The sequence below is a fragment of the Sus scrofa genome, chromosome 13, assembly GCF_054392235.1.
Source record: "Sus scrofa isolate SSC_HxYL_T2T_F1_AM1 chromosome 13, Sscrofa_HxYL_maternal_Yorkshire_Landrace_v2.0, whole genome shotgun sequence".
In the NCBI taxonomy this organism is placed as follows: Eukaryota; Metazoa; Chordata; class Mammalia; order Artiodactyla; family Suidae; genus Sus; species Sus scrofa.
Genome location: NC_139395.1, coordinates 139,231,902 through 139,254,499, shown reverse-complemented (window position 1 = coordinate 139,254,499; position 22,598 = coordinate 139,231,902). Strand labels below are relative to the sequence as shown.

General features: G+C 40.2%; 1 protein-coding gene across 1 annotated transcript; it reads right to left on the bottom strand.

Moving 5' to 3' along the window:
- Positions 1 to 8,721: 8,721 nt before the first annotated feature.
- Positions 8,722 to 22,398, bottom strand: FETUB (fetuin B). Its single transcript, XM_003132577.5, has 7 exons — positions 22,055 to 22,398; positions 21,464 to 21,574; positions 19,555 to 19,642; positions 17,315 to 17,478; positions 16,709 to 16,810; positions 10,029 to 10,112; positions 8,722 to 9,196 (listed from the first exon to the last, which is right to left on the bottom strand). Exons 1-7 carry the CDS (start codon positions 22,280 to 22,282, stop codon positions 8,840 to 8,842), a joined length of 1,134 nt encoding a protein of 377 aa, XP_003132625.1. The 5' UTR covers positions 22,283 to 22,398; the 3' UTR covers positions 8,722 to 8,839.
- Positions 22,399 to 22,598: the final 200 nt, after the last annotated feature.

The following is a 22,598-nucleotide window of genomic DNA, read 5'->3' as shown; positions in this document are numbered from 1 at the left end:
TGCTGTACAGTGGGAAAAAAAAAAAAAAAAAGAATATATATATATATATATGTAAAAAAAGATTCTGTCTCCAAATACAGTCACATTCTTAAACAATTTTTTTTTGTCTTTTTTTGTCTTTTTAGGGCTGTACCCACACATATGGAGCTCTCAGGCTAGGGGTTGAAACAGAGCTGTAGCCACTGGCCTACACCACAGCCACAGCAACACCAGATCCAAGCCTGTCTAGAACCTACACCATGGCTCATGGCAATGCTGGATCCTGAACCCACTGAGAGAGGCCAGGGATTGAAACTGTGCCCTCATGGATGCTAGCTAGTTAGAGCCATGATGTTTCTGCTGAGCCATGACGGGAACTCCCATACACATATTTTATATTACATAATTTTTAAGTGAAAAAATTGGGAGTAAATGTTATCTGGGCCCTTAATTCCTGTTCTGGGGAAAACTTTTTTTTTTTTTTTTTTTTGGCCATGCCTCCAACATGTGGAAGTTCCCAGGTCATGGATCAAATCCAAGCCACAGCAGTGACCTTAACCTACTGAGCCACCAGAAACTCCTAAAAACATTTTAAAGGAGTCAGAAATTTCCCCAACTTGGAGTAATTATTTGTTCTCCCCAGGCTTAACCACAGGGTACAGGTAAATATCCCTTCCATCTATTCCATCAATGAGTATACCAAGTTCTGGGGCTGGGAGACTATTCAGACAGGTAAGGGAAAAAAATTCAGTTGAAGGTTGTACAGAAAATATCTGATCAATACCTGGTGTTGAAATAATTATGGATTAAAGGGAAAGTGAAATTCTGATGAAACTCAGTCTCTTGATATCCTTCAATTTTCATCTTATTTGATCAAAAGAATCATAGAGTAAAAAATTAACAGAAATCGTGATTACATAAGGTCGGAAGACCAGAGCGGGGAGCACTAACGCCCCGTGGCAATAGCAGAGACCAATAGGAAGAGAGCTTTCCTGTCAACAACTCAGCTGATAAAAATCCACAGACTCTTTGTTTACCCCAGCCTTCCCAACTTCCTCTTCATAAAAGGGTTCTCCTTCCCTTGCTGTTTGGGGACTCGCCTGTGGCTTGCTGTGTTTGCAGACCCCAATTCGCACTTCTCTGATGATCCAAAATAAACCTGTCTTTGCTAGAGAAGAATCTGGCAGTCTTTTTGTTTCAGATCAACATTTTAGTGGCCTGTACAGGAACCAGAGAAGATGCCCAACAGCTCTGGGGTTGGTGAGCAAACAAGTATAGTATCCAAAATTGAACCCATTGCCACTCATTGATTTTCTGATCCTGATGTTGGAAGGTACAGCTTTATCTTCCATCTAAGCTCACACCCTCTTTGCACTTGAAGCTCAGGCTTTATTCAGTATCTATTTAAAGGTTTCCTCTTTCTGATTAAGGCTTTGTCCTATATGTGAAGTTGGCACGTCTGTCTGATTTGAGATCAGACTGTTTCACTGAAACTGGCCAGCCTTTGGCCTATTCCTTTTGGACAAGGGCTGCTTCTCTTGAACCTGGCTAGCCTTTGACTCATTTGTTCAGGAACAGGGGTTGTTTCTCTGAAACAGTGCCAAGTGTTTCTGCCTTTGGCCTGTTCCTTGGGAAGGGCTGTCTTTTGGAAATTGGCTTTAACCCTTCGATGTGGATTCTCCAGGAACAAGACCTCTCCTTAAGACTGCCTGGGATTGGCTTGTAAGCTGTTTGAACTGTGCTGTTGTGCTGCAAGCTGTTCAAGCAGTTTGAAAATTATTCTTTATTCTAGAGGAAAAAAACTCTGAGAAATGGGATCCTAGTTGTCTAAGTATTTTGAAGGTGCCCCCACTACAGGGTTGCCCCCGTGGCATGTGGAGGTTCCCAGGCTAGGGGTCAAATTGGAGCTTCAGCTGCTACCCATAGCCACAGCCACAGCAATGTGGGATACGAGCTGCATATGCAACCTACACCACAGCTCATAGCTACGCCAGATCCCTAACCCACTGAGCGAGGCCAGGGATCGAACCTGCAACCCCGTGGTTACTCATCAGATTCGTTTCCGCTGTGCCATGACGAGAACTCCCTCAGGTTCTTTTCTAACTAAAGACATGGACCTGACCAAAGGCAATACCAATGGCCATTGTGGGGAACTTTTGAAATTCACAGACTTAATTTCCTTAAAATCAAACTGGACTACAGTAGCTCAAAAATTTCCAGAACGGAGTGGAATGCTTATTTCAACTGGTATTTTGAGGCTTCCCAGCTGTTACCAGGAGTCTAAAATTGCTTCTGCAAAACAAGGTTTTAAGATTAAATGAGGCAAACAAAGAAAGTAAATGGCTCCCGAAACCCCAGGCTGTTCTTCTTCGGTTTCTTGGTCTCAGGCTCTGTCCTGGCACCATCTTTCTTCCCTTCTGTGATGCCAAGGTCTGCTCTATACCCTCAGAACTCATGTACAAATTCTACCACCAAACTCTCCCTTATCTCTTCAACTCTCCACACTCCGTTTTCTCCTGAGCTTGTCAGAACCTGTCTTTTAAAAATGGAGTCTTCTGAGGATCCAGAGGCAAAACCCTTATTTTTTTTTTTTTTTGCTTTTTTTCTTCCTTTTTAGGGCTGCACTCATGGCATATGGAAGTTCCAAGGCTAGGGGCTGAGTCAGAGTTATAGCTGCTGGCCTACACCTCAGCCACAGCAACTCGGAATCCGAGCTGTGTCTGGGACCTACACCATGGGCCATGGCAATGCCAGATCCTTAACCCAATGATCGAGGCCAGGGATCGAACCTGCATCCTCATGGACACTAGCCAGGTTCTTAACCAGCTTAGCTAGAATAGGAATTCAAAAACCCTTAATTTCATATATTCCTTGGACTAAAGCTAAACTGTGAGCCACAAAGATTTTCCCAAAGCACCAAAGATCTTCACATATTTGAATTTAATATAGTCATTCAAACTTAACCTGCCTTCTCTGACTTATGTCAACTAATTCTTATTATTATCCACAAAGGCCAAGCCCAGCATTGGATGAAAACTGCTAATTGGGAAAGCTCAGAAAGGTCTCTGGAATTATAGCAGTGAGACGAGTCCACTAATTTATTATGTAATCAGACTCAGGCAATTGCTAGGTAACCTCATTAAACAAATTCTAGGGCTTTTTCCCAAAGCCTGTTGATGGGAACAAATTTCAGGTTTGCACATTCTGTTCATGAATATTACGATAGACGTCGGATTGGTTTTTTGTTTTTGTTTTTTTTTGGTCTTTTTTTGTCTTTTTAGGGCCACACAGTGGCATATGGAAGTTCCCAGGCTAGGGGTCAAATCAGGCATGTAGTCACCGGCCACAGCCACAGTCACAGCAGCAGCAGATCCGAGCTTCATCTTTGACCTACACCACAGCTCCCAGCAATGCCAGATCCTTGACCCGCTGAGTGAGGTCAGGGGTTGAACCTGCAACCTCAGGGTGCCCTGTTGGATTTGTTTCCACTGTGCCACGATGGGAACCTCTGGTTGGTTTTTGTTTTTTTTAATACTTTCTTTTTTTTTTTTTTTTTTTTTTAATTCTTATCTTCCTTCAGATGTTGATTTTACCTGGTAGCTTTTAACGCAATGTTTATTAATAGGCTGAACAAGGACTTTTCCCTTCTAGCAAAATGGACCAAGATAGAAGGGAAAATTATACTCAGATTTAGTGAATCTGGCAAATCAACTCTCTTGTATTCCTGATAAGTCACATCCAAGGAAGACTTCCAAAATTGTAAACTTTAGCTCCAGCAAACAAAGGCTACTAAAAAAAACCAAAGCTCTCCTAGTTTTTGCTAGTATTGCAAAGAGCCAGGACATTGGCTGAGAGATTGTTAAAAATTCAAGTTCTTTAGGTGCCTTCAGCCCTCTGACCAGCCTTTCCAATGTCCTTTCAATGGTCAATGACAGCATTCCGAGGAACTAAAAGGGCTCTTGCCAGTCCTCCCTCTTTATTTCTTTGGAGAAATGTTCTCCAGATTGGGGATGAAACTCTTCCTGTCCTAAGTGACACTAGAGCTGTAGTTTGTGTGCTTAACCCAATACCATTCACAGTCCCTGTCTTGTAGCACTAAGACAGTTCAAACAGTGGGAACCTCCAGTGAACCTTAAAAGGTTCCTGGAGTTCCCGTCATGGCTCAGGGGTTAAAGAACCCAACTAGTATCCATGAGGATGAGGGTTCCATCCCTGGCCTCACTCAGTGGGTTAAGGATTCGGTGTTGTTGTAAGCTGTGGTTTAGGTCGTAGATGCAGCTCAGATCTGGCATTGCTGTAGCTGTGGCACAGGCCGGCAGCTACAGCTTTGATTCTACCCCTGGCCCAGGAACTTCCATATGCCATGAATGCAGTCCTAAAAAGAAAAAAAAAAAAAAAGATAAAATGTACCTCTTTAAACTCTAGCTGATCTAGCGCCCCATGAGCTTCCACTCTCTAGTTCTAACAAAAAAAAAAAAAAAAAAGGTGCTTTTTTTTTTAAAGAGTTTACTGTCTCTGAACTCATTCCCTTTTGTTTAGGCCTTTTCTCCTTAGTTCTTCTGCCCTTACTCATTTATTAGGCCAGGACTTCTTCAGGAAGTATCATGCTAGAATGTCTCCCAAAAGGGGAAGATAATTTTAGAAAATTTTTAGTCATCATCGAAACAAGCCAATGAATTAAAAGATCCTTTGACATCGTGTATTTCTTCCATCTCTGACAGTGCTTAGAGCAGATTCTGGAAAAACTGATCATTTGTCCCTATTGAGTCAGCTACCTCTTTCCTTATGGCAAAATCTACAACTGATGTTGGCACAATTCACAGCCTACTTCCCATCAAGATTCAAATAGAGCCCTAGAAACCTCTTCCCAGAATTATCAATACCCTATTAGTAATGAAACCCTTCAAGGCAAAAAGCTCATAGTAGATTACAAGGCTCACGGCCTCATTTTATGTCATATGAGCTCCCGTAATGCTCCCATTTTATTGATGAGAAAAACCTAAGGACAAAGCATGAAGATTTGCCCAGGACCTCTGAGCAATAAACAACATTGTTATACCTTAAACATTACTAATGTCTTTTCCCACCGGAAGTAAATTTTTTTTTATCATAATTTATGCTGTGCTTTAGTATTTCAGATGATGAAGCTGGCCAATAACTTCCTGTAAGTTTACTTGGGAAGAAAAACAATTCACCTGCATGGTAACGCCTGAGGGTTATTCTGAGAATAACCTCATTTCTCACAAATCCTGCAGGCTGATCTGGACCACAAAGTTCCACAGAGATTCTACTTTGTTGCATCATGTAGATGATTTGTTTCTTCTCCTACACAAACCTCCTCACAGGAAGACAGCATGCACTTGCTAAAGTTTTTAGCCTTAAAGGGACATAAGCTGACCAAAGAAAACTTGCAGTTTTTCCAAACCCAGGTTTTTGTCTTTTGTTTTTTTGCGCCACACCTGCAGCATATGATAGTTACCAGGATAGGGGTCGAAACAGAGCTGCAGCTGCTGGCGTGCACCACAGCCACAGCAATGCTTGGATCTGGCATATCTGTGGCTGTGGCACAGTCTGGAAGCTGCAGCTCCAGTTGGATCCCTAGCCTGGGAACTTCCATATGCCACAAAATAAACATAAATTAAATTGGATTCCAATTTTCTCTCTTATGCCAAATCTCTGTGTTTTACTCAACAATAACCCTAATTCAACTTTATGGGAAGAACACAGCTATCAAGGCTCTCAAAGAGAGTTGGATGAACTCACCTGCCTTTGGACATCCCAATTGTCAGATTCCCTTTTTCCTTTTTGCATATGAAGAAGAAGGGAATGCCTTGGGGTACTCACCACAAACACAGGGACCATCATCAACCCACAGTGTATTATGTCCAGCAAAGGAACTCTGTGGCACAAGGATACCTCCTTGCCTTAGGGCTATTATGGCCACTGCCCTTTTGGTTAAGATCACTGAGAAAACAATTGTGGGATGCCCTTTAACCATTTTGTACCTCATGCAGTAGAAGGCTCCTGAATTCTCATCACACTCAACATTTCTCAGCCAGCCACCTCACCTCCTAGACGTCCTTTTGATAACTGTTACCCATATAACTCTTTTATATTGTAATAACCTTAATCTTGCTTCTCTTTTCCCCTCCATAACTGACAGTCCCTAATGACTGCTTAATGCTGATGAACCACCTGGCCCCTCCAAATGATCTGTAGGAAATTCCATTGGGTAACACTGATTTCTCCTGGTTCATTGATGGTTCTTATTTAAAGGAGACATTGGCAAATATTGTGGTAGGCATACCATTACAACCCCTTTGGATGGTGTTGAGGCAGAATCTTTACCTATGTCTCCATTGGCCCACCAGGCTCAATTATATGCTCTTTCTTTTTCTTCTTCTTCTTTTTTTTTAATATGCTCTTTCTTACACAGGCTTGTCCTTTAGCCAAGGATAAAACTGCCAATATTTATACTGGTGGTAGATATGCTTTCAGGGTAGCTCATGATTTTAGAATGTTGTGGGAACAATGTGGCTTCTTTACTTCCATGGAAATAAAAATTTAATTGTCCCCTATGTTTAGGAATTATTAAACAACATTTGAAACTGTTGCTTTAGTTATTATTAAGATCCCAGGGCATTTGAGACTTTCTGGAAATCACCTTGCTGAGATTTCTGTAAGGAATGCTGTCCTTAAAGGGACCAACAGCTGCCAAACCCCTGTCATGGTCCGAAGAGATATTTCCCAAATGGTAATTTAGAAAACCTGGTTAGAGGGGCCCAAAAATTGGCCTCAGAAAAAGAAAAAATAAGATTGGAAATTTAGCAATTGTTGGTTTGGTAAAAAGAAAAAGCTCTAGTTTGGACCAAATAATAACCCATTCCTACTGAAGACGCTAAAATTCCTACTCCTTACACTGTACGGGCACTAAATCATTGGTGTCCTGGCAAAGTAATAGCCTTCGTGAATCAATATTGATGGAGAAACATTAATAAAGCCACAAAAAGTACCTTCTTCACTTGTCCCACTTGTCTAAAGCACGAGCCACAGAAGCCCGTTCATACTTTTCTCAGACATTTTAAACTTCCTAATGGAGCATTCAAGCCCTGGCAAATGGATTTCACGCAACTTCCTCCATCGACTGGATAGAACAATATTTTAGTCATGATCTGTACGTTTTCACACCGAACTGAAGCTGCCTTTGCAGACAAGCTACTGCCTCTTCTGTGGCTCAAGTTCTTCTGGAAAAAGAAATTCTGCCTTCCTGGGGAACTCCTTCAAACTTCACAGTAATGTGGGAACACATTTTACTAGCCAGGTGCTTTGACAAGTATGCGCTCCTTTCTCACTCTTACAAAACTTTCATTGAGCTCACCCTCCTCAAGCCTCTGGTTTGACAACATATTAAGGCTTAGTTGGAAATATTTGTAGAGGTCCTCCAGACTCCTTGACCAAAAGCATTGTTGTCGGTCCCTCTAAATCTCAGATCTGCCCATTTCAGAACTCATACAAACTCTGGCCCCTTGAGACAGTCATAGGACACTCAATGCACTGCTTCTTTTCACCCACACCTGATAAAAGAGATACTCCAATATTGCAAAGGCCTAATTGCTTCCATTAAAAACAACCATGCGTTGGTAAAACAATCCTTTCACAGTATACCCTCAGGAGACAAAGACCTTAAGTGTCATACCTTACAACCCAGAGATCTTGTCTATTGGAAAAGGCACCTCCAGGAGAGCTCTCTTCAACCTCATGGAAAAATGCCTATCAGTTACTGCTAATCCAAATCTTGTGCCACTAAACTCTAAGGAATAGACTCTTTGAATAACACGACATACCTGCCCATCTGCTGGTGACCTGAAAGTAAAGATTTCCTAGAATTGAGGCAGATGACATCTGATGAGACAGCTCTCTCAAGATATCCATACCAGGACTGCTTGAAGATTGTTGCCAAAATTTTGATGATGTAACTCTTCAGATGATCACTAATGTCTATGGTCTTGATAAAATGTGGACCTTAGATAAAAAGGGCCTGAAGTTTTCCCTCCTACTCCTTCTTGTCACTTAAACGTGACCTTCCTAAGTTTCCACTCTTTTGTACTTTTCCCTTCAATTTGAGATACTAAACCCAGTAAAGGTCATTTTGACACTGATGACAAAAAGCTACTGAAACTGGAAAACCTGACTCTTGGTCAGTGATGCTTTCAGAGAAAGATCTTGATCAAAAGGGGAGAAAGGTAAAAAATTAATAAACAGAAACCACAATTAAACAGACTTGGGAGACCAGAAGTGGGAGCTGTGACAATAGCACAGCCCAATAGGACTTAGCCAATGAAAAGCCATGGACTCTTTGTCCAGCATGGCCTTCCCAACTTCTTTTTCCTCTCTATAAAGGCCTTCTCCTTCCTTTGCTGTTTGGGGACTTGCACGTGGCTTGACATGGTTGCAGATCTCGAATGACAATCCTCTGCTGACCCCATAAACCCATCTTTGCTGGAGGAATCTCTTCAGTCTATTTGTTTTAGGTCATCATCAGAAAGATGAAGACATTGCAAAGTAAGGCCCTACATCAGAGACACTTAGCTAAGAGGAAGAAGTCATTATAAAGAGAGAGGTGAAAGATCTGAGAGGAGTCTATCCACGGCATGAGACCTTGGGATGGCTTAGGAGGAATGCAGCCCAGTGTATGAGTGAGCAGTTTAGTATTATTTCCACTTCAGGCAACATGAGAAGAGGAAGAGTCAAAAAGATGCACTTTATTAGCCCTCTCTCTGTTTGAACTCTCCATCCCTCTTCTCCACCACCCCTCATCTTCTGCAGGGCCCTGTGTTCCCAGGAATCCCCTACTTCATTTTCATGGCGGGAGAACAAGAGGGTTGGAAACCCGAGCTGGTCCTGGGCATTCAGCAGAGCGCCATTCTCTTGAGGGGAAAGGCAGAACAACCAGGTCCTTCTCCACAGGCTCTGGGAAGAGGAAGGAGACATCCAGCGGTTCTCCTTGAGGATTCGAAGTTAGATCCACCCGTACAGGGAAGGCCTCCTCAGGGCCTGTTTCCGGGGAACCTTTAGGCTTATCACCCAATCCGGGAAGGTGCTGGACAGATCCCTTTGGCACAGGCTTGGCAGAGGCTGTGCTTTCCTGCTGGGGCTCTTCCACCTTGGTGGGGTCACCTCGGCTAGCAGTAGAGTATGCATCTCCAGGGGTGGGAGCCTGAAATAAGAATGTTTTCAAATAAGGGAACATCCTCCAAGAAAATCCCTGCCATGCCTGTGACTAGGTTAGGCTGTTTTGTGCCTTTTTGACGGGATTTTCAAAAGGAGACCAGCTAGAGGGATGGGCCTGATTAAAGAGTTAAAAAGCAAAACAGATAAGAGCCTGTAATCGTCACAAATTTCAGGGCTGAACAATGATCCAGAGAATTAGATGGCTTGTTCAAAGTCCTGAGCGAGCTATCTCCCCACTTCTAGAGATGGCAGAAGCCTCATTTGTTTATTCTGTGCCAGGCCTGGTGCAATGCCCTTCAACCAGATCCTCTCACCTGTCTCTCTGAAGGTGGCAAGTGCTACAACCCCATTCTATAAATGAGGCAACCACGACTCAGAGAGGTAACACCTTGTCCATGTTTACACACCTTGTAGGTGGCAGAGCAGGACTGGAACTCAACCACCCTCTCACCTCTGCCAGGATGCCTCGCAGTATGTGCTCAAGAAATATTTCTGGAAAAGGACTCAGTACTTCCATGGAAACAATTTCTATTTATGGTTCAGGGTAAGGGCCTTTGGGACACGGAATGTAATGTTTCAGAGGCCTGAGCCATTCAAACTAAAGGAGTCTTACTTGTTCTGCGGGGACTGTGTTGTTTCTAAAAGAAAGGGTTACAGGTCTTTGATCAGCTACCCTCTGGATGTGGCTTTTCGGCAGCTTGAATAAAATGGTGATCATTGACTTTAGGAAAATAAAAGGAGAGGGTTGAGGCAATTAAAGATAGATAATCTTCTCTTCTTTTATTCACAGAAAGAAAAACAATTAGATTGAAAAATACCTGTGATTTAAAGAAGCTACACCTCACGGAGACAAACTTTTCGGGGCCTCTTTCACTCCGAGAACCACTGCAAATACCAACAGGCTAAAGAAAAAGAAAATACAATGTCATTTGTGTATTACAATTATCAGTTATCGTAAATGGAAATCAACTTGCTTTCTGCTCACAGAGACAAACAGCCAATCAACACGTTTATGCTCTTACCGGGTAACAGGTAGACTCTGAACTAATTCTTTAGATCATTCCTACCAAGTAATTACTCAAACTAGGCTAATCTGTCTCCAATGAGAGAAACTCAGGATTTCCTGAGGACCAAACTCAATTAGAAAATTCTTTTTATTGAGCAGAAAACTGTCTATAGAACAGATACAGAAATCTGGGTCTAATTCTTGGCCATACTTCTACCTTTGGGTCAATTAGAAAACCTGTTTTCATCTCTCATATAGCAGCCCTTTATATATGTTCCACCTGAGTTTTTGCTGCTCAGACAAGACCACTCAGATCCTTCAACTTTTCTTAAAAATAATTTTGGGGAAGTTCTCATTGTGGCGCAGCAGAAATGAATCTGACTAGGAACCAGGAGGTTGCAGTTCGATACCTGGCCTCACTCAGTGGCTTAAGGATCTGGTGTTGCCATGAGCTGTGATGTAGGTCACAGATGTGGCTCAGATCTGGTGTGGCTGTGGCATAGGCTGGCAGCTGCAGCTCCAGTTCCACCCCTAGCCTGGGAACCTCCATGTGCCTCAGGGTGCAGCCCTAAAAAAAAAAGGGTGAAAAGTAAGTTTGGGAGTTTCTGTCATGGCACAGCAGAAACAAATCTGACTAGGAACCATGATGTTGTGGGTTTCATCCCTGGCCTCACTCAGTGGGTTAACGATCTGGTGTTGCTGTGAGCTGTGGTGTAGGTCACAGATGCGGCTCCAATCTGATGATGCTGTGGCTGTGGCATAGGCCTGCAGCTGTAGCTCCAATTTGACTCCCAACCTGGGAATCTCCATATGGCACGGGTGCAGCCCTAAAAAGCAAAAACAAACCAAAAAAAAAAAAGTTTGTTTTCGTATTACAAATGTAATAAATAGTTATTTAGAATATGGAGAAACAAAAATTTAAAAACCTATAATTGCATGAAAGGTACCCATTTCCTACAACAATTTGATTTCATTTCTTCTAATCTTTCTTCCTATTCACTTTTTTTTTTATGGAAAAATAGGATTATACTATCCATAATATTTTATAACTCTCTTTGGTCATTAACAATATGTAAAGATCTTTGTGTGACATTGAATAGTTTTCTATGATTTTCTTTATAATGGCTACCTAATATTCCTCTGTATTATTTAATATGTTCTCTTTTGTTAGACACTGACTTGAATCTAATTTGTTACGTTTAAACATTGAAGCTTATCTTTTCGTATATCCCTAGTTGCTTCCTTAGGGTAAATTCCTAGAAGAGAAATTTTAGAGTCACAGAGTATACTTTTTCAAGGGTAAATAAAGGGCCAGTGTAGACCAAGAGAAAACTACAACTGAAGGTCTAGTTGTGTAAAAAGACTTTAAACTCTTTTCTCTAACCCTCTCTCTTTCTTCTTGGGACTTTGAGAGACCACAATTAAATAAAAGATTGTAGGAGAAAGAGTGAAAGAACAAACTTTGAGTCCTTCCTCACAGTAAGTCCTAAGCTCTAGGTCAGGCTTGAGTTACAGAGAGGAAAAAGCTTTGAATTGGATATGAGATAGAAGTTCTGATTCAGAATTGACTAAAAAGAAATTTTAATCCCTGAAAATGAATTTTAATTACTTAAGTGAAATTGTTCTTATTATGGAAATTGACAAGAAAGTAATGGTCATTTGCCCATTTGCCCATCTGGGGTGATCAGCACATGATGGCACTGAGAAAAGAGAAAGGGAGAGTCCACAGAAGATGATGATGTTTTCCCAATTATTCTCAGTTGAGGAAACTGAGAATTTGAGAGTATTCAATTGACTGGTTATAAAAGGCTTTTGAGAGACACAGTTCAGATTCAAAGACACACATAGTCTGAAAGTTAAAAGATGAAAAAATTTTGCAATGCAAATAGTAACCAAATAGTAATCAAATGGCTACATAAATATCAGACAAAATTGACTTTAAGACAAAAATTGTTACCAGCGATAAGGGAAAAAGATTTATGATAAGACTCAATGTGCCAGAAACACATAGCAACTACAAACATACATGCCCCTAACAACAGAGCCCCAAACTGCAAAAGCAAAACCTGACAGAATTCAAGGAAGACATATATAATTCAACAATAATAGTTGGAAACTTCACTCACAATAATGTATAAAAAATATGCAGAACATCAACAAGGAAAGAGAAATATTGAAAAACACTTTAAACCAACTAAACTTAACAATTACAGAATGCTTTACCCAGCAATAGCAGGATATACCTTCTTCTCAGGTGTACATGGCACTTTCTCTAGGATATGTCTTATGTGAAACCATAAAACAAGCTTCAAAAAAATTTAAAATAATTGAGATCACACAGAGTATATTCTCCAATCACTTTGGATGAATTTAGAAATGAATAACAGAAGGAAACTGAAATTTTCACAAATACATGGAAATTAAATAATACTCCTAAATAACCAATTGGCCAAAGAAGAAATCACAAGGAAAATTAGAAAATATTTTGAGATGAATGGAAACAAAAATGACATGTAGGAGTTCCTGTCGTGGCGCAGTGGTTAACGAATCCGACTAGAAACCATGAGGTTGCGGGTTCGGTCCCTGCCCTTGCTCAGTGGGTTAAGGATCCGGCGTTGCCATGAGCTGTGGTGTAGGTTGCAGACGCGGCTCGGATCCCGCGTTGCTGTGGCTCTGGCGCAGGCTGGTGGCTACAGCTCCGATTCAACCCCTAGCCTGGGAACCTCCATATGCCGCGGGAGTGGCCCAAGAAATAGCAACAACAACAACAACAGCAACAACAACAACAAAAAAGACCAAAAAAAAAAAAATGACATGTATAACTTGTGAGATGCAGCTCAATCACTGCGTAGAGGGAAATTTGTAGATATAAGCATTTATGCTAAAAAAAAGAATAAAGATTGTAAACCAATAACCTAAATTTCTACCTTAAAAAGTTAGAAAAAAGAAGAGTAAACTAAGCCCAAAGCAAACAGAAAGAAGATGATAATGAAGAGTAAAGAAGAAATACATTAACTAGACAATAAAAAAAAGAACAAAGAAAGTAAATAAAATTGAAAGTTGATTCTTTGGAAGAAAAATCAATAAAATTTACAAAGCTTTAGACAGACTGACCAAGAAAAAAATGACTCAAATTACTAAAATTGTAATTAAATAGGGAATCACTAATCAAATAAACTTCCAGCAAAGAAAAGCCCAGGCCCAGATGGCTTCACTGGTGAATTGTACCAAATATTTAAAGAATTAACACCAATCCCTCACAAACTCTGTCAAAGTAAAATAGAAGAGGGGTGAAAATTTCCCAATTCATTCTATGAAGCCAATATTAAATTCATGTAAAAATAAGGCAGAGACAATGCAGGAACACTACAGACCAATATCTCTTATATAGATTAAAAATCTTTGGAAAAAAAAACCCACTGGCAAACTGAATTTAGAAACATATAAAAGAGATTATACACCATGATCAACTGTGATTCATCCTCAAAGTGTAAGAATGTTTTAACATATAATAACCATTATTATATACAATTCTACTAGATTAAAGGAGAAAAAAAAATCCCATGATTATCTCATTAACATAGAAAAAGTATTTGACAAATTCCATCACTCTTTTCTGATTAAAAAAAAAAACAACATTCAAAAAACTAGGCATAGAAGGGAACTTTCTCAACTTGATAAAGAGCAACTATATAGAGCTTACAGTTATTCATATTAAATGATGAAATACTTAATGCTTTCCTCCTAAAATTAGGAATAAGATAAGGATGTCTGCTCTCTGCATTTCTATTCAACATTGTACTGGACATTCTAGACAGGGACATTAGGTGAGAATTAAAAGTCATTTGGATTGTAAAGGAGGAGTAAAACTATATTTGTAGAAGACATGATCTTGTATACAGAAAATCTACTAGAAAACTGCTAGAACTAATAAACGAGTTCAGGAAGATTACAGAATACAAGGCAAGTAATCAATTGTATTTCTATATACCTGCAATGAACAATCCAAAAATAAGATTAAGAAGACAAATACATTATATCAGCATCAAAAAGAATAAGATATTTAATTATACAAAACCCGCAAAGTTTTGTACACTGAAGACTACAAAATATTGTTGAAAGAAATTAAATAAGTCCTAAGCAAATGGAAGGACATCCCATATTCATGGGTTGGAAGAATTAATATTTTTAAGAGGACAGTACTTATCACATTGGTCTATAGATTCAGTGCAATCCCTATCAAATTTCTTGCTTTTTAAAGATAGAAACTGACAAGCTGATTTATTGTGAAAATGCAAGGGATCTGGAACACCCAAAACAATCTTGAATAAGAAGAAAATAGGAGGACTCGCATTTCCAATTCGGAATTCACTACAAAACTATGTACTGAGATAGTAGGTACTGGTATAAAGATAGATATACAAATCAATGGAAAACAATTTGTGGTAAAAAATAAGCCCTTACCTTCACAGCCAATTGACCTTCAGAAAGTATGTCAATACAATGCAATGAGGGAAATAATAGTCTTTGAACAAATAGTGCTGGGACGACTAGATATCCACAAGCAGAAGAATGAAACTGAACCTCCTACCTCACACCATATACAAAATTAACTCAAAAATGGGTCAGGGACCTAAAGCTAAAACTGTAAAATTCTTAGAGGAATACCCAAGAGTAAATCTTAGTGATCTTGACTTAGGCAACAGATTCTTATCTATGACCCAAAAAGCACATTTTTGGGTCAAAAATATAAAATACTGTAAAAAGAGGATTTCATCAAAATTGAAAACTATAAAAAGAGGATTTCATCAAAATTGAAAACTTTTGGGAGTTCCTTGTGGCACAGTGGGTTAAGTATTCAGCACTGTTACTGCAGCGGCTTGGGTTGCTGCTATGGCACAGGTTCAATCACAGGCCTAGGAACTTCTAAATGCCATAGGCACAGCCAAAAAAAAAAAAAAACAAAAAAAAAAAAAAAAGAGAGAGAGAGAGAAGAAAAAAGAAAGAAAAAAAGGTTTTGTCTTTCAAAGAACAACATGAAGAAAATGAATAGATAAATCAAAGATTTGTAGGAGAAAATATTTGAAAATCAAATATCTAATAAGGGAATTATATCCAGAATATGTAAAGAATTCTTATAATTCAACAATAAAAGATAATCCAATTTTTAAATGACAAGGATTTGAACAGACATTTCTCCAAAGAATATATACAAATGGCCAAAAAGCACATTAAAAGATACTCAACATCATTAGCTATGAAGAAAACTCAAATGCAACTAAAATGAGAGATGATTTCAAATTCAGTAAGATATCTATAATAAAAAAAAAAAAGAATTGACAAAAATGTGGAGAAATCGAAAGCCTCACACGTTGCTGATGGGATTGTGAAACTGGTGCAGTCCCTTTGGAAAACAGTGTGCAATTATTTAAAAGGTTAAACATAGAGTTCTCCTATGACCCAGCAATCCCACTCCAAGGTATATACCCCAAAGAAATGAAAACATATGTATGTATAAAAACTTTTACGCAAATGTTCATGGCGGCACTATTCATAATGACTCAAATGAGGAAACAATTCAAACATCCGTCAACTACAGGATGATAAACAATACATGGTATATCCAGGCAATGAAATATTATTGAACCATGAAAGAAATGAAGCATTGATATATACTAAACATGGATAACCCTTGAAAACATTTTGCTAAGTGAAAGAAGCCAGACACAAAAGGCTACATACAGTATGAGTCCATTATATAAAATGATCCAAAAAATGCAGTCATAGAGACATAAGCAGATTAGTGGTTTCCAAGAGTGTGGGTAAGGAAGCAAGGTGAATGTCTGCTAATGGGTATGGAGTTTCTTTGGGGGCTGATGAAAACATTCTAAAATTAGATAGTGGTGATGGTGGTACACCTCTATGGATGACTGAAAAACTGAATTGTACTCCTTAAAAGAGTGAATTTATAGCATGTGTCATATCTTAATAAAGCTGTTATTATAAATGAATAAGGGGGGAAAAGGCTTCTGATGCTTTTGCCTAATTGTGCAATGATACATTGTGCCAATTGACATTCCTACCAGGTGTGCTTCATATGGTTTCAAGGCACGCTCCCCATTTTGGTTGTATTCTTTCAAAGAAGGTCTGTTTGACATCATTCTTCTTCAAGAGTAAGTGGTCCAAAGAATGGGATACGATGCTGTATCCAAATCCAAATGGATTTGATCATTTAAAAGTAGGACCACCACCAACCAATGAGGAGATTTTACAGCCTCCTGTGATCATTTTAAAGGCATCACATTGCTGATGAAAACTGTACTTACAATCAGATATTATTGCATCTAGATCATCCCTAAATAGTTTCTCCTTAAGGGGAAGACAAGTGTCTTGGGCATTACGACACCTCATGTATCATTTATGCTCAACAAATACATATAGATGATCTGTGAGCACACATCTTAAATTCTGAAGACATTCAGGAATACTCACCTCAGGGTTAGGGGGCTGGAGTGCGCAGCTGCTAGCCTGAGATTTGGTACACGGTGACTCTTTGATTAAATATTCCACAAAGTAGGCAGGGCCAAACACCCACTGGTATGAGACAAGAGTTGAAAAACATAAATCAAACCTTTCCAAGTGGAGAAATGACTCAAGTTTGGCAGAATTCTATTTATAGAAACTGTACATTGCCAGGGTCACTGTCAGCAGGGGTCTCTTGTCTCTGTAATCCCTACCAATCAAACCATGTATCATGACTTTGTTATTCAGAAAGCATAATCGCCATGCCTTTCTTCCCTTCTTAGGGATTTAAAGGGACTCTAAAAACCTCCCCTTGGATGAGTTTATTTTTCCTCATGTAAGTGTGTTTTTAGATTAACTTTTCTCCATATGCTAGATAGGAACATAATTCAAATACAGATAAACTGATGTTTCCTGTAACCCATGAAACTCAGAAACAAAGACAAGGGTGAATGTGCGTCAGGGCAACAAAGTAGGGAATGAAGAAAAGGCTCTTGGTTCTGATTGAAATGAGGGCCTTGATAGCTATGGCAGCAGTTATGAGACATGCTGATGTAACTGGTGCTTCAGCCTCACCTGAAAGAGAGCCCTGGTAACTTTGACCAGTGAATACTTCTTTGAGGTTCTCCTTTTATTGAACTCTTCGAGAGACTTGGTGGCAGCTTCCAGGACTTTGGTATCTGACATGTTCACGTGGGTGGGGCAGTCAGGGCATAGCGTGACAAGCTGTCCTGGAGAAACTGTTGATACCAAAGACAGCAAGTTGAAAAAGAAAACTCCTTAATGATTTGGAATCCTATACATCCTATGACCACAATGGAGGCAGAGATTGAAAGGAAAAATAAAACGATCATGTTCACTTGTGGCAAGAATGAAGTAGATGCATTATCTTGAAAGAAAGAGCGTTCTGCACCGTTTTCTGCAATGAGCATGTATTACTTTCATAATTAAAAAAAACCTGAAGCAATATTTTTTCACCTTACATAAATGTTTTTTTACCCTAGAAATTTTGTTAAAAATATGTAATATACGACATTTGATCCTTGAACAATGTGAGGGTTAGGGGTGCTGACCCTCCACACAGCCCCAAATCGCAGTTTAACTTTATGTTCAGCCCTCTGTATCCACCATTCTGCATCTGTGGATTTAACCAGCCTCTGACAGTGTAGTATTGTAGTATTATTTAATGAAAAAAATCTATGTATGTGTGGACCCTCATAGGTCAAAACTGTGTTGGTTCAAGGGTGAACGGTATACTGGTATAACTCATTTATTCTCAGTTAGCTCAGTATCTTCCACCATCACAATCTCGGTAAAGCAGACTGAGTTGGGATTTCATTACTTTTATGTTTTACTTACCTTTTAGTCTCTAATACCTAACATAACATCTAATGCATGTTGAGTGCTTAGTAAATGTCTGCTGAATGAACGAGTGACTGAATGACATATGGGAGGTGGAAGTACACCCTCTTTGGTTAGAAAAAGCAAGTAAGACAGAAAATAAAAATTGGTCAAATCACTATATGACTGGATAAAATAAACACACTAACGTTATAGCTAGAACATCTGATTGGGAGGAGCGAGGGGTGGGTGACAAAACTAGTGTGTAAGTCAGGCTAGGAAGCTTGTCTAAAAGTTGTATTGACAAAGTAAACATATCTTTGATCAACTGTGTACTTACTTGGGTGTTTAGTTGGGGAGTTATATCTACGGCTTATCACTCCCAGTACCACCCCCACATGTCATTTCCTGACCTTCCGTACCCCTGGTACCTATGACTTTCATTTCAGACCTGATGTATGTTATTAGTTGTTGTCCTCTAATTTATTTGAGGTGAGCTTTATCGTCACAACCAGGAAGCTTTAGCTCTGTTGCCTAGTCCCTCAAAGGAACCAGCAGCATTGCTATCACCTAGCTAGGGCTTGTTGGCAGTATAGAATCTCAGACCCTGCCCCAGACGTATAGAATCAGAATTTTCCCTTGAACAAGATCCACCAGGAGAGTCATGTGCACATCATAGTTTGATGAGTAGCTATATCCTCTCTTCCAGTGCTATGGATGCTTGCTTTTCACAGAGGGACCCAGTATGAATGTATGTACATTTATTAATTTATTCAGTGAAAATTTAGACTCCTTCTACTGGATAGGAATTAGGGGAGAGTTGTAGCAGAGAGGAAGAGGGAATAAAATGTTCTACACAATAGAAGATAGAAGACTCCAAATCAAGGCATTGTCTGTGTTTTACGAGTGGTTAGGATAAAGTTGTATAGGAATGTAGAAGAGGAAAGCACAATGTTTTATTTATTTATTTTTTTCTTGACTAGAGAACATGGTGGAATAAGCAGCATTAGCAATGGTCTGTAAAGAATGGATATGAGTTCCTAGGGCAGAGCTTATCGGGGGAGGGCATCCTCAGCCAAAGGAGAGGCACACACAAGATGCAGAGATTCGAAAGTACAACGTGTGTTCAGAAAAGTGAGCCATCTGGTTGAATGGAATGCAAAATTGGTGTAGTCAGGGAAATAGGGCAGAGATTCCTAGAAAGGAAGCCTGGGGACCATCAGAGAGATGATGCCATTTATGACAGACTAAAAATTTAGGATTTGATATAGGACACAGTATAGAACTGTTGCAGGTTATTTAGGAAGATTAATTGTGGGAAGAGAAGCAGTGTGAGGGTTGGATATATGAAGAACTTGACTTTGGAATGAACAAGAAGTAAGGATGGGAGAAATGCTACATACTATAGCATAGTATACTTAAATGCTCATTTTCCATTTATTATTAAAATGAACAAAATCAGAGTGATCTCTTACCTGGGCGAAGAATACAGTTATAAGCAGGTAAATAGTGAATTCTTCTTGCCTTATTGATGTAAAATATTGCTTTGCATTGACCATATTCCTGGAATCAACAAATACATTTTACGACATGGTAAAATGAATTATGGCTTTAAAAAATACCCCAGATGAAATTGGATATTTCATTTTTAAGTAATGAGAAACCTAAGGTCAATTTTGGTGGTTTAGGGTGGGGAAACCTGCCAGCTGATCATCAAAGAGTTCAACCTTCTCTTGGGCTGCAGCTACACTACTTCCCTGCCTCCTTCCTACTTAGATAGGACTGTGTGTAACTGAGTTCTAACCACAGTGAGGTGAGCAGAACGGATGGGTAACCACTTCTAAGCCTAGCCCATAAGGCTCTCCCATGTGCTCTCTGTCCTCCAGGCTCTTTCCCTTTCTGTAGGTTGATGTAGATGAGCATGGTGACCACAGAACCATGAGTTGAGGGCAGCAGAGTCCAAGGCCACAGCATGGAGGGAACCTGGGTTGACAAATCACTCGTGGAGGAGAGCCCCTCACTGATGAGGAGTTTCTATATTTTTTTTCTGGTCTTTTTAGGGCCACACCCCTGGCATATGGAGGTTCCCAGGCTAGGGGTCCAATCAGAGCTGCAGCTGCCCGCCACATCCACAGCCACAGCAAAGCCAGATCTGAGCTGCACCTGTGACCTACACCACAGTTCATGGGAATGCCGGAGCCTTAACCCACTGAGCGAACCCAGGGATTGAACCTTTGTCTTCATGGATGCTAATCAGATTCGTTTCTGCTGAGCCATGACAGGAACTCCAGCTTTCTATTTGAACTTTGCATAAATGGGAAAATCAACTTCTATCATGTTGCGATCAGTATACACTTTTTAGTGTATATGTTATAGCAGTTAGTGTCTCCTTAAACATAATTCCCAGGGTAAATAGATGATTTGCTTTTCAAAACCAGGTAGGTGAGTTTGACACATTTGGTTAAGTGATTAGAGAAAGATATCTTGGTCAAAGAGTTCATTTCTAAAGACGTATACCACAATCCTGTATACACAAAGTTTCATATCCATTAATAAAAATAATCTCAGGATAATTGAGAACCAGATGAAAACTGTGTTCTTTTCAAGCGTCTTCTCTGGTCATCAATTTTGACTCATTTTAGGTGCTGTGATTCCAGAAAGTCCTTTATCCATGGTACCTCTAAGAGCTCTCATACCATAGCTTTCCCTCTCTCCAGCCTCAAATCTTGTATCAGTGTCAATTAAAACAAAATAAAGCAAAATAAAACAAATTTCAGAGTTGCCCCTCCACTGCTTCTACAGTTTTCCTTGGATACACATCCAGAGAGCTACACCTCAGACATCTTCTTTTTTTTCTCCCGCAACTTAAACATTGGCTCAGAGCCTATAGGAGGGTCCTACAAGAGGTGGGAAACAACTTGGGGACAACTTTCCTTTCTTTTCTTATTTCTTTCTTTCTTTTTTTAAAAAAATTATTATAGTTGATTTACAATGTTCTGTCAATTTCTGCTGCACAGCAAAGTGACTCAATTATACACATACATATACATTCTTTTTTTCACATTATCCTCCATCATGTTCCATCGCAAGTGATTAGATACAGTTCCCTGTGCTATACAGCAGGACCTCATTGCTTGTTCATTCTAAAGGCAGTGGTTTGCATCTGGGGGCAATTTCTCATGACCCAGACACCAGAAATTGAACTCTCAGAAATCCCTCTGATGAAACTCTATTTTGTCTATAGAATTGGAATAACTACATAGGCACCCTCCTCAAGAGATTATAAAGTGGGACATTTAAAGATGGTACATGCTGAACAATCTTCATTCTGAAGACAGAGGTCACCTAGTTTTCCTGCTCAAGCACCTGGACACAAGCACTTACCGATTCATGGAATGGCGTCAGCCCACAGTCCTTCCATGACATCTTACTGAGCACATGGCAGCTAGACTCTATCACGTCCAGCGTGAGATAGAACAGAGATCCCAGGTCACCCTGTAGGAAGGTGAGGAGAAAATGCACAACCTACATGAAGCAGAAACCCCTAAAGCCTGGCCCCCCAAATCCCTGTTTTATGGCAAAGCTAAACAAAGGCTATAATGTTTGTGAAGATTTCTATCTTTCTTCCTTTTTTTCTTTTTTTCTTTTTTTTGGTTGTTCCTATTGCATGCAGAAGTTCCTGGGCCAGGGATTGAACCCGCGCCACAGCAGTGACAGCGACAGATCTTTAACCACTAGGCAACCAGGGAACTCTGTGAAAATAGAAACGGTGGGACACAGTACGTTTCAGAGTAGATTAGTACTTGTTCCTAATAGCATTAAGAACATGTAGCACTCTAGCAGAGGAGCTTGGTGTGTACTCAGCAGGTTTTCCGATTTGAAAGGTACCTGCCAACATGTGTCTCTGGGTTCCTGTCCCCTTGGCAGCCTCCCTGGCTTGTGCAAACACCTGCCCTGGAGGGGACTGCCACTTGCCTGTCTGTGTTCGCGGACATCGCTCACTCGGTTGGGGCTCAGCACGTAGCCGTCCTTCTGGTTCCTGTTGATCTCCTGCAGGACGAGGTTCACAACATCCAGCACATAAGAGCTGTTGCAGGCATGGGAGAGGAGAAGCGAGGATGTAGGGGGCAGCGGCTGGGGTGGAGATGTAGCCCCGCAGCCCACGGCCAGGGCGCAGAGCACCAGCGGGAGGAGCAGACCCATCCTGTGGGGAGTGAGGCCAGGCAGGGGTCAGTATGAGGAGCCACAAGGACAGCTACTTACAGGGCTCTGCAAGAGCAATTTAAGCAGCCTTGTAATTGCAACCTGAACCAGGGATCAGGATTTGAAACACAGGGCCCTATTTTATCTGCTTGAATTCTAAATGTAGATTTCCCTGAGTCAGGACTTAGGATAGGATTTGCCAATATATCTAACCTTGGACCCCGGAGCAATCTGATACTCATGGTTACCTGTAAACAGATTTAAGTTTCCTAATCTTTTCCTAGGAAAGCAAAATAAACTCTTAGGTCAAGGTTCC

What these genes read in the sequence shown, in the direction of transcription:
- FETUB (XM_003132577.5), bottom strand. Translation starts at nt 22,282, where the DNA reads ATGGGTCTGCTCCTCCCGCTGGTGCTCTGCGCCCTGGCCGTGGGCTGC. An exon ending in TGACGCCATTCCATGAATCG is followed by an intron (nt 19,643 to 21,463) that starts GTAAGTGCTTGT and finishes TGTTGATTCCAG; the next exon opens with GAATATGGTCAATGCAAAGC. An exon ending in GTAGCTTCTTTAAATCACAG is followed by an intron (nt 9,197 to 10,028) that starts GTATTTTTCAAT and finishes TTCTTATTTCAG; the next exon opens with GCTCCCACCCCTGGAGATGC.